We start from the raw sequence: 12543 nt of genomic DNA on the forward strand, positions 1-12543 counted from the left end.
GGACAGAGGTCTTTGGCTGACACCCACTAAGACTTCCTTAACAGAAGGGCTGATTGAATGATTGAATGAATGGGCTTTCTCGTATGCCCCAACACCAGGACGTTCACCAGTCCCACCCATCTCTGGGGCATCTCACACGTAACAGTCATGGAGTGAGAAGGGAGACTCACATCAGCATCTTCAGTGAACACTTGGAGCTCCTCAAGGCGTCCCTGAGGGATATCATAGTATTTACTCCCACCTTATTTCTGGCCAGGCTGAGACACTTTAGGCTGGTGGTTGAAAGGAGGAAGGTGGAGATCATCTCGTAACCAGCGAGGGTTAACTCACAGGCATCCAACCTGGAGAGAGAGGCAGCACAAGATTATGTTCTTGTCCCTCTTGAGTAACCCTCTCTTCATTTAGCTCCTTAGGAACTGGGGGAGACGGCTCAGTTTCTCTTCTTTCTCTCTTCCTCATAGTAGCCTGTCAAACACTGTCAACCAGCACACCATACCCCCATAGATGTAATATACCATCTATATTTGCTGAAATGGGAAAAAACTCATGGGGCTGGCAAGTTCTCAGTGGATAAAGGTGCTCACCGTCAATACCGAAAACCTGAGTATGATACCAGGACCCATATGGTACGAGGAGAGAATGAATTGCTCCCGAGTTGTTCTCTGACCACACACATGCTACATGTGCACACAAAGTTAAATCTAATTAAAAACAAAAACAAAACAAAAGTGTCAACTCCTTAGCATGTCTTGATGGGAAACAGTTCACAAGATGTCCTGTGTCAGTTCTCATTGAGAAAGTTCACCATAGTTTTCTAACCATTCAAAAAAAAGTGCCTGAGGTTAACCGTGACCTCCTTTTTGAGACAAGGCCCTGTGTTAGCCCAGGTTAGCTTCCAAATTGCTGAATAGCTGAGGCTGATCCATTCCTCCTGCCTCTACCTCTGAAGCACTGGGATTACAGGTTTGAGTGCTGTACTTGGGCTTGTGCACCTATGGGGACTAAACCCTGCACTTCTTGTATGTTCTATGAGCCCTCGGCCAGCTGAGCTTTTCTACCCCTTACCACTTTTTCTGAAGACAGGAACTTGCTAGACAAAAGCATGTTGGCTTCAAACTTGTCATCCCCATGACTCAGCAACCACAGTGTTAGGTTATAGGTATATACTTGTTTCTAATCATTTTTAAATTTCTTTTTCTTCTTCTTCGAGACAGGGTTTCTCTGTGTAGCCCTGGCTGTCCTGGAACTCACTCTATAGACCAGGCTGGCCTCAAACTCAGAAATCCTCTTTCCTCTGCCTCCCAAGTGCTGGGATTAAAGGTGTGCGCCACCACTCCCCAACACTGCTTTTAAATTTCTTAATGTGTATGTGTGCACACACATGTGTCATAATGGGCATGTGGTCAAAGGACAACTTTATGGAATCCCCACCTCTCTCTACCATATGGGATCTGGGAATTAAACTCAGGTCATCAGGTTTGGTGGCAAACTCCTTTATACCTCGGGCCACCACACTGGTCCTGTTTTTAATGTTTACAAAACACTGGATTTTTATAATCATGGATGCAATACTTATATTTTAAAATCTACCGTTTGGAATTCTCAATTTTCTGGCATGTAGCCCATTCCTTATTCCTGTCTCCCATTCCTACCCTAGCATTGCCAAATCACTCTTGCCCCCGCCTCCAGAGCTTCTCCGTCTCTAACCCCCTAGGAGCGGTGGTTCTCAACCTTCCTAATGCTGTAACCTTTTAATACACTTCCCCATGTTGTGGTGATCACCAACCATAAAGTTATTTTGTCGCCACCTCATAACTGTAAATTTTCTACTGTTATGAATGAATCATAATGTAAGTACCCAATCTGCAGGATATCCCGATATGTGATCCCCAGAGGGTTTTACCACACACAAGTTGCTGTAGTTTTACCAACTTCCTGGAAATGATTCCAAATTTTAAAGTAAAAAAGTCACACATTCACCTCAGAGTCTCCAGGGAGCACCTTGGATGTTTCAACGCATCACAGGCTAACTTCATGTCATCGTCCTTCATGGGAGTGCTCCCTAGATTGAGGTATTTTAAGTTCGGATTGCTAACGACCAACCAGAGATATTGCAGGCCAGACAGTATCTCTGCACTCTTAAACCTGCAGAAGTGGAGGTGAGGTGGGGAGGGGGAGGGAGGGAGGGAGGGAGGGAGGGAGGAGGAAGAGGAGGAGAGAGAGAGAGAGAGAGAGAGAGAGAGAGAGAGAGAGAGAGAAAGAATAGTCATATTAAACTGTTCATTTAATTATTAATCACATTTAATCAATAACACTCTGCCTTACCCATCTAGCTAGTTCTCAAAGCTGTATCTCTCTGCACACAGCTCGTTTCTGAGTCTATGCTGTGTGAAATTCTTCTGTCACTCAGGTGCTGGGACTGCAGCCCTGTGCCAACACTCCTGTCAGTTAAGTTTTACTTTTCTGAGATGGGCTCTAAATTTATCCTAAGCTGGTCTCAACTTCACTATGTAGCTGAGGATGATGCTGAACAACTTTTTAAAAACATTCTTAAAGGTTTTTGTGGGCATGTGCGTTCAGGTACCCATGGAGGCCAGCAGAGGGCACTAGCTCATGAGAGCTAGAGTTACAGGCTAGGAACCCTACTCTCGTCTTCTGCAAGAAGCTAATGACCTTGGACTTCAGGTCCACCTGCCACTACTTCCCAAGTGATAAAGCTAGACTCTGGGGAAGAGGACCTCCAATTGAGAAAATGCCTTAATCAAATTGTCCTCTAGGCACAACTGTAGGGCATTCTTTTTGGGTAATGATCAATGTATGAGGGACCAGAGCATTGTGGGCAGTGCCACTCCTGGGCAGGTAGTCCTGGGTGTATAACAGACTGAGCATGCAATGGAGAACAAGCCAGTTAAGGAGCATTCCTCCATGACTTCTGCTTCAGTTTGATGCAGTTATGGCCCAAGAGTCATGAAAAAAAAAAAAAACACAACCAACCAAACAACTCTTTCTCCCCATGTAGCTTTTAGTCATTGTCTCAGTTGGGATTTCTATTGGTGTGATAAAACACCGTAACTACAGCTTGTAGTCTGTCATCTCGGGATGTCAGGGCAGGAACTCAATGCACGCATTAGCAACTGAGATCTTGACCAGCACCAAGCTGGAGGTCACGTGGGATTTCCCCTGGCTTGAGAGGGCAAGTTAAAGAGTGAGCTTTTTGTCTAAAGTAGAGCTGGGATTTATCCTCCCTCCCCAAGATACCTGGCATCTGTAGCAGGCTCAGATTTGTGTTACTGTGACAACACGAGGCTGCCTCTAAGAGGCAGTGTTTCTTACAACAGGTCAGATCCCACAGCCTGAAGCAAACAGGCCATGCCACCTCCCTGCAGCTCTCGCTGGGACAGAGTTAAGTGATCTGTGCTGGGACTTGACGGCTCTCAACTGGGTCCTTGATGATCCTTGTCACATAGGCTATGATGAACTAAACCATGTGATGGGAAACTTCTCATAACTCCTAAAATCCAGACTTTGGGTCTGGGCATTGTGTCTCCTTTGTTCTGGGGATTTGGTCCAGAGACACTTCTCAGAGGGATTTGCTGAGATGTGTTAACGAAGGGCTCCTTCTGAAGAAGTTCCTTCTGACTCAACCCCAACATCCCTCTTGTGATGACTTGAGCATCCTCTCTCATTAATGGGTATGTGTGTGCACCTGCGTGACTGTACATTCACCACATATGTGCCAGGGCCCATGGAGGTTGCTAGAGGAAACTGGATTCCCTGGAGCTGGAGTTAGAGAGGCTATGAGCTACCGTGTGGGTGCTGGGAACAGTGCCTGAGTCTTCTGCAAGAGCAGCTGATGCTCTTAACCACCGAGCCATCCCTCTGCCTCATCCTCTCTCTTAATAAAGCTGCTTCCCAGTGTTTAAAGGGAAACCTCTTCATTTTAAAGGCCCCATCATGTTCAGATCTCTCTACATGGTATTGTTCCTGTAAATTCTGCTCTTCTTCCATCAAAACTGCCTCTTCTAAAGGGGATTAAGGTCCGCTTCTTCCCAGACTGACCGCTGTTAGCTACCCTGATTGCATTTAGCCATTAGCTGTTCTCACATTTGTACAGTTTTAGAGTTATTAAAGTGTGATCAAAGAACGACATAAATCATACACCTCGACCAATTACCTGTTACTCTATTGGCCTCAAAGTCCTCCTCTCATATTCTCCCCTTACTAACCAATTCCTACTTATACTTCAGATTCCACAGTAATTAAGCCTGCCTCAAACATATATACCTTTTTTTTTTATAAGGTCTTTTGGTCAACTCCCATCCCATGCTTCTAGGGACTTGGTTCATGCAAGAGATCTTTACAGCATTTATCCTCTCAGAACGCATCTCTCCTCAGGGTTCATAGAAGAACCTTGTCGTGGCGGGAGAAGCCACGGGGAAAGGCTGCCCCAGGCTGGGTGGCACTTACGTCAGCTTCTGAATACTGCAGGATGAATTCCCCAGCTTGAGGCACAGGGTCTCCATGGCCCATTTGTTCAAGATGCTGTTGCCCAAGTCCAGCTCCTTCAAGTTTGGGTGGGTGCTGAGCACAGAGCAGAATTTTTCCCAACACTCTGTGAGGGGCTTACCTAGTTTCCTGTGTCAGTGAGGGGGCAAAGTGGGAGAAAATAGGATTGAACAGGTAGATCTGAACATGAGTGACTGTCACAGCAAGGCCAGCCACAGGAGAGAGGCTGGACTGTAAGGGAATACGGGACAGGTGAAGAATTAAAGTCAGTTCAGTGGATGCTACCTGGTGAGTGCTCTACAGGCCCAATTCTACAGTCAGCCACCTTTGATACTTCAATCAGAGGAGCCTTCAGTCCTCCTGGCTACCTGTTGACTTAAATTCTAGCTCACTGTAATGGTAAAACGGTTTGGCTATGTTGTATGGCACTGAAAAAGATTGTATTTTTAAAATTGTGTAACTGTGTGTGTGTCATCTTCATGCCTCTATCTCTGTATATGTGCTCATGGAGCCCAGAGGGCGGCGTCAAATCTCCCTGGAGCAGGAGTTGTAGGCAACTATGAGCCACCCAAAGTGATGCTAGGAACCAAATCCAGGTCCTCTGGAAGGACAGTAAGTGCCTCTTAACTACTGAGCCATCTCTTTAGCTTGGATTTTAGTTTTACTCTGGAGAGACTATGGTCATTCCATCTACATCTTGGATTAGAATTTACCACTTCTTGTTAGTTATGGCAACTACTTGAACAAAAACAGTACAGGAAAAGCCAAGTATATGGTTAAGAGATGTGCGGCTAATTCCTAGTAGTGGCAAGAGGAAGGTTACAGGATCCTTGACATGAGACTCCAGCTCTGACTTCTTGTTCTCCCTCAGCTGCAAGTGATCTTGGAGGATGTTAGAATACACGTGGAAGTAGATGACTGAAAACATGACCCCATGACAGCTCCCATGAGGAGGACACTATGTGATGTGAGACTTTGCTGCGAGGTCCGAGTATCTGAGATCAAACCCGGAGACCTCTGTGGTGGAAAGATCTATTACTGCTAGTTGTTCTCTGACCCCCATGCATGTCATGACATGTACACACACACAGAAGACACAGACAGACATGCACACAGAGACAGACACACAGACACACACATACAAACACTAAATGAAACCTTGTGTTTTTTTTTTTTTAAAAAAAAACAAGATTCTTCAGAAGTGGATAGTGGAATGGTGAAGTCACCAGAGACTGGGAGGAGAGGAAAGGGAAGTTGATCAAAGACTACAAAAATCACAATCAAAAGGAACAAACTTAGATCTGCACATTACGGTTTAACACATAATGATGATATTAATGTGTTACAGAGATACTTAAAATCTGCTAAATGGTCTTAAAACTTAAACATCTGATCCTTTCTCTGTAACCAGCTTACAGAGAAGGTATACTATAAAAATGTTTAATTTTTATTTATGTGTATTGCATGTCATGTGCCTGTGACTACTTACACAAAAATGCAGGTGCCTGTGGAGGCCAGAAGAGGGCGCTGGAGCTCCAGGACATGGAGGTGTAGGTGGTGTGAGACACTCCACTGGGTGCTGAGAACCACACTCTGGCCCTCTGGAACAGCAGCGCATGCTCGTAATCACTGACCCCCTTCTCTGCCTAGATACCTTTGTCTGTTAATCTGTCCATCATTCTGGCTATCAGATTTTAGAAATGATGGACCCCAAAGCTGTTACCAATCTCCAGTAATCTCCCTCAGAAAGAAGGGAAAGGCTGGAGCCTGGTGCCAGCTGGAAGGAAACTTATCTCCCAGAAATCAATTCCACACACAGAGCAGACCACCTTGCTGGAGAGACAGGAGGCCAGATGATAGGTCAATGGTGGGCAGGGCTCATGCACTTTGCTCAGAACTACTTAAGGTACTCATGCCCTTGAACTTCTATTTTAACTTCACTTCAGGATCCAAAAGTTAGGCTATGGGGAGGAGAGTCAAGATAGACCTAACTGACCTTTGAACTCTGTCCCTCTTTCCAACGTGACCTCATTGAATGAATCTCCTTTTTTGCATTTTATTATTTATTTGGCTTTTCTAATAGGCTTCGTGGTGGAACCTAGCTTGACACCTCTGCCACCTGGAGTTCTGGGCTTGCAGGTATGTACCCAGTCTATGTAGTGCTGGGATTGAACCTCAGGCTTCACTCATGCTAGGCAAACACTCTACTGGCTGAAATGTGTCTACTAGCTGAGCTGTATCTCCAGCATGGTACTAGGTTTTAAAAGGGCTTTTCCACTAGATAATGACAAACAGGACTCAGTTCAGGTCTCCTTAGTAAGTGAATCATCCTTTAAGCACCATCTAGTATTCCAAATATTTCCAAAGTCACGTTTAAGCATAGTATCATACAAAAATTACTAACTGGCTTTGGATAAAAAAAATCATCCAATACTCACTTCTGGAGAGAAACAAGAGGGCACAGCTCGAGATTATTATCCTCTGAGACGAGGTCTCTGATATCCACCCGGATTGCCTTCAAGTTCTGACATTGCTGGAGACAGTAGGAAGATACCGTCAAGTCCATCTTCTGGTTAATCAGAAGCCACACTTCTTGGAAGCTGTTGAGAGCTACGTGAACAAACTCTTCATCCTGAGACTCAAAGAGATAGTAGAAGGCATCTAGGGTATCCATCGGGCTGGTGTCATTGACCTGCTGACCTATCAGAGAGACCCAGTGTTGGAGCTTCTGCTTAACAGTCGGGTTCACGGGACATCCAAACAGAACCTCCAGAGTCTTCAAGATATCCTTGTTCATGAGACCAAATAAGAAACGCTTCATCCCGAGGTGAATGTTGTTGGTTGTCTTCACCTCCATGATGCTCTGTTGGTTTTTAATGAAGGGAAAATGCAAATTCCATTCCCCCAGCTCTTCTAAAACATAATATAAGGCAGCAAAGAAATCCTGCAGGCTGAGGTGTAAGAAAATATAACCCTGCTCACTGCTGTGGCCAACCTGAAGAAGAATGTTCTTGTGAAAGAGGGCCGAGATCTCAGACTCCTTTATGCTGTAGTTCTTCAGGTCATCATCATAGAACACTGACCTCATGGTCCACATTCCCTCAGCTGCCATCCTGCACAAACCCACTAGAATAATTTCCTCTTCCAGACTGAGAGTGCCCTGGGAAGACCCTCTCAAGGTGGACCGCACTCCCTTAACTGCCATCCTGCACAAACCTGCTAAAGTCATTTGCTCTTTCCGACCGAGAGTGCCCTGGGAAGGCCCTCTCAAGGTGAGCTGGTGGAACATCAAGGTGGCATACAAACCGGTGAGAGTCTGGCAGGGTAGGGTGCATTCTTTTCCCAGCTTCTTCTGCAGCTGTAGAGCTTCACAGACCAGTAAGCACATGGAGGGGGCCTGGCATTGGTTAAATAGCTGATGATTTTCTATCACGGAATGAAAGACTTGCATTCTCTGGTAGTCATCAGAGAAATTATCGAGGACCAGCTGAGATCTCTTTGATGCAGACAGTCCTTCAACCAGTATATAAAGGGGGGACACCACCATCGACTTGAGTTTTTCTAAGCCTGTGTTGCTGGTGGTAATGATGAGAAAGGACTCGGGTAGAAGGGCCTTCCTCAGGAGGCTGTACATCAGGATGTATATGGGCTGTTCATCCTTCCAGTCTCTGGAGAGAGTCATATCATCATCATCTTGGAAGACGGAGTCCATATTTTCAAAACCATCTATGACAAACAAGAGTCTTTCTGGTTGGGACATGATCTTTGTCACTGGAGCCCAGGAGTCTGGCCACTCCTTGGCAATCAGCTGTGCCAAACTGCTCTTCTCTGTCCACTTTATTTCTTCAGCAGAGAAGAAGATGACATAGGACATGTCTTGGTAGAGTTTATCCTGTGCCCAGCCCAGAACAATACTTTTGGCCAAGGCTGATTTTCCAACTCCTGGTCTTCCATGTAGGATAGTGGTGTGAGGCCTGAAGGTTTTCTGGTATGGCGTAAAAGCATCAGACAATACTTTCATCTCTGGGCTGTCATACTGTAGATCCACACTTGTGTTGAATTTAGCTATCACGTGGGCCTTGTAGTCTTGTAAGTTACCTCCATGAAATGAAGTCAGATAAGGGGACAGATGAAAAACAAAATGTGAACAAAGTCTTATTTTTAATAAAACCTGTATATCTGCACCATGAGTATAATTAACAATGGCTTAAAATATCTCAAAATAGATGGGAGGAAATCTGAATGGATTTAAAGAAATGATGGAAGTTTAAGGTGATTAATATGCCAATTGCCTTTAATTGACTACTACTATATCTATAGTGAATCAAAACATGGTGTACTGAACACATACAAATTTGTGTTAACACATACTCTCTCCTTGGTTTTAAGTCAGATAGCTATGTACAGTGTTCTTGCTACTTCATTACCTGTTTTGAGAGAAGAGTCTTGGAACTCAAACTGACCTCAACTTTGCTATGTAGATAACAGTGACTTTGAACTTCTGATCTTCCCATGTCCCAACTCCTGAGATTACAGGTATGCACCACCATGCTTAGCTTTATGTTGCACTGAGGACTGAAGCCCATGGCTTTATGCATGTTAGAAGACACTCTACCAACTCAGAAACATCCATCATTCAGTCTAGCTTCTTCTGAGCTATGTATTTCTCATGAGATCCAAGTAGACTGGGCTATCTTTGGCCAGCGAGGGGTAGAGGTTTGCCTTTCCATCACATCTGGGATTACCAGCCATTGCTGTGACTATAAGCACACTGCCATCATACCCAACTTCCATTATTCTGGGGTCCTAACCCAGGCCCTCATACATGCAAGACAAGCTCTTCACCTACATCTTAATCTTTCCTTACTGAATTAGACCAATACAGTATCATTATATTGAACATTAGCCATGCTAACGGATTTAGGATTGCTTGCAGAGTCAGAAGGCAGCCTGCAGTTGGACCTAAGACTTCCTGGCTTCCCCCCCTCCACCTACAGACTTAATTATTACACTCATGCTTCAGACTGTCAAATTCTTCTCCCCTCCCCAACTTACTTCTTGGTCATGGTGTTTTGTCGTAGTAATAGAAACCATGATGATGACAGCTATTAATTCCTTTAACAAGGTAGTTATTGAACAGGTGATGTGACAATTATACTATGTGCACCATAGTGCCTGGTCCATAGTGAGTGGCTCAAAACGCCATCGATATTTATATTTAATAGTATGGATTCCAGTCAGGCAGAGGTGATGCCCAACTTTAATCCTAGCACTTAGAGGCAGAGGCAGGTGGATCTCTGAGTTTGAGGCCAGCCTGGTCTACAGAGCTGGTTCCAGGACAGAAACACTGTCTTGAAGCCTTACTCCTCCAAAAAAAAGCATGGATTCTAATTTAGAGGCTACTGCAAAATCTCAGTTTTTCAATATGGGCTGAATAATGATGGTATAACTCACACAGGGTCAGCATGTGTTTGCTGGTGTACAGGCCCTGCCTGCAGTTTAAAGCAGTGGTTCTCAACCTTTCCAATGCTGTGACCCTTTAATACAGTACCCCATGTTGTGGTAATCCCCAGGCAGTTACTGCTACTTCTTAACTATACTTTTGCTACCTTTATAAGTCACAATATAAAAATCTGATACTTAGGGTATCTGATGTGTGGCCCCTGTGAAAGGGTTGACCGCCAAAGGGATCGTGACCTACAGGTCTAGAGTCACGACTCCCAGCATTGCCTCCCATCAAGCCCTTGAGGTAAAGTGGGATGCAGCTTGGACTCTCTGGTCTGAGCTGGTCAGATCCTCAGTTCTACTAAGTGTACAATGTAAGTATCTCATCCAAGTCCCATCACGGCTTTTAATCAGTGCCTCAGTGGGCATCACATGCTCACAGCTGGATTAACTGCTAACAAAGAAGAATGAGCAAAAGAAAAATCCCACCAGTGGGAGAACTGAGAGAGTGCAGCTTGCTCATGCAATGCATTAGGGCTTTTTTTTTAAGATTAAAAATGTTTATGTGTAGGTGTGTTTTCAACATATGTATGTATATCATATGCATGCCTGGTGTCTGAAAAGGTCAGAGGTAGCCTCAAATTGCTGGGAGCTGGAGTTACAGATGGTTGCAAGCTGCCACATGAGTGCTGTGAATTGCATCCCAGACCTCTGCAAGAGCAGCAAGTGCTCTAACCATTGTGCCATCTCTCCAGCTTCACAATGAATATATTTACTTATTTTTCACTATGCAGACATGACTGGCCTGAGACTTACAAAGATCCACTTTCCTTTGCCTCTTGAGTGCTGGGATTAACTATGGAATATTACAAGGCAACACAAGGAATGAAAAAAATAGTGATATTTACAATGGATTCTTTTTTCTAAGTCGGCGATTCTCCTCTGTGTAGCTTTGGCTGTCCTGGAAGTTTCTCTGTAGACCAGGCTGGCCTCAAACTCAGAGATCAACCTGCCTCTGCCTCCTGAGTGCCGGGATTGAAGGTGTGAGTCACCACCATCTGCCTTTACTAATGGAATTCTATTTATTCAGTAAAATTCACAGAACTGGAAATTGCTGTTAGGTAAGATATACCGGACTCAGATAAATACTGCAAGTTTTCTCCTAGATTCTGTATACACATACACACACACACACACACACACACACACACACACACACACACACAAAGTAGAAAGAGACCTTGGAGAAGGGGAGGAGAGATCTTAAGTAGTGGAGGAGAGAAGGAAAGGGGGTGACAATATACGTGCCACGAGAGCAGAAGGTGGGGTATAGGCTGGAGGGCAGAGGCTGGACGTAGGAGAGGATGGCAGATTACAAGAAACTACGTGAGCAATGACACAGTGGGTCTGGGGAGGTGGATCAGTGGATAGAGTCACTTGCCTTGCTGTGAAACCCTTAGCACTATATAAACAGGATGTGTTTACACACACACACACCTGCAATTCTACCACTCAGGAGGATTAAGTGTTCAAGACCATTCTCAACTACATAAAGAGTTTGGAATACATGAGCATCTTCCCCTGCCTGAGGACCTATCAGCAGTTAATGGTTGCTGGGGAAGTGAGACTTCCTTCAGTGGTGTATCCACTGGTAAGGTGCCCATGCCTCTGTAAATAAACTTTCTCCCAGGCTCATGTAAGCAACCTGATCAAACATATTGGCTGACCATAAATCAAGGTAGAGGTGAAGATAGTTGTTTGGAAATATTAAAGGGAAACTTGTTACATGTAATCTAGTATAATACAACCATTAAAGAAAAAGAACCAAATTCTCATTGTATGTTAATCTGAAACCTAATAACATCTCTAAATTTGATTGGCGTGGTTAACTACTCTCAGCTGGGTTTAGAACTAGTCAAATAATCTTGGGCTTGTGCTCCTGGTTTGCTGGATTTATGGGTTATTTGAAATTTTCATAAACTGACCCAACAGAGATTGCACTGAGCCACATGGCTCAGTCTCTGTTGTTTATCCCAGGGCTCACAGGGAAGCTTCAGACAAAGACACTAGTGAAGCCAGGACACCACACTCCTATGTGAATGCCATATTTTGCTTTCAACCAGTCTCCCACAGATAAGATTGACCACAAATAAGAATTTCGTCAACTTGTTTACCTGTCTTTGTCACTGCATCTTGTTCCTCAGCTAGTAAGTCTTCTGGAAAAAGGAGAAAAAACCCAAACAACAACAGGATTTTGCTTTCTGTTCAAAGCAGAGATACCATGTGTATGAATTCACCCCTCCCTTGGGGAACAGAGGATGGGGGAGGAGAGCTGTGAACCACTGTCTTCTGAACATGCTAACAGATGTTGTGCTCATGAAGTCTTGAGGCTGCAGCCACATGTGTAAGATAAAGACACTTAAAATTGCATTAGAGATTTGGCAGAGGCTCCTGAGGAAGTCATCAGCATTTACAGTCACTTCTCTGTAGGAGCATGTCCCTCTGCTTGGTTGTCAGGGCTCTCTGTGGGTACATGCCTGAGGGCAGGTTCAGGGGCATATTTGTGTGAACATACATGTGTGGATATAGGCT

General features: G+C 44.6%; 1 protein-coding gene across 1 annotated transcript in view; it reads right to left on the reverse strand.

Annotated features, from left to right (window-relative positions):
* The window catches only part of LOC114636358 (NACHT, LRR and PYD domains-containing protein 5-like), a 21947-nt gene extending 13420 nt beyond the window's left edge, over positions 1-8527 (reverse strand). The window contains exons 1-5 of the mRNA XM_028784489.1: positions 7723-8527; positions 6945-7632; positions 4468-4635; positions 1981-2145; positions 171-341 (exon numbers count right to left, since the gene is read on the reverse strand). Coding sequence (XP_028640322.1) covers positions 171-341; positions 1981-2145; positions 4468-4635; positions 6945-7632; positions 7723-8527 — 1997 coding nt within the window. The remainder of the gene's footprint in view (positions 1-170; positions 342-1980; positions 2146-4467; positions 4636-6944; positions 7633-7722) is intronic.
* Between the last annotated feature and the right edge of the window lie 4016 nt (positions 8528-12543).

Source organism: Grammomys surdaster, unplaced genomic scaffold, assembly GCF_004785775.1.
Source record: "Grammomys surdaster isolate TR1022 unplaced genomic scaffold, NIH_TR_1.0 123614, whole genome shotgun sequence".
Taxonomy (NCBI): Eukaryota; Metazoa; Chordata; class Mammalia; order Rodentia; family Muridae; genus Grammomys; species Grammomys surdaster.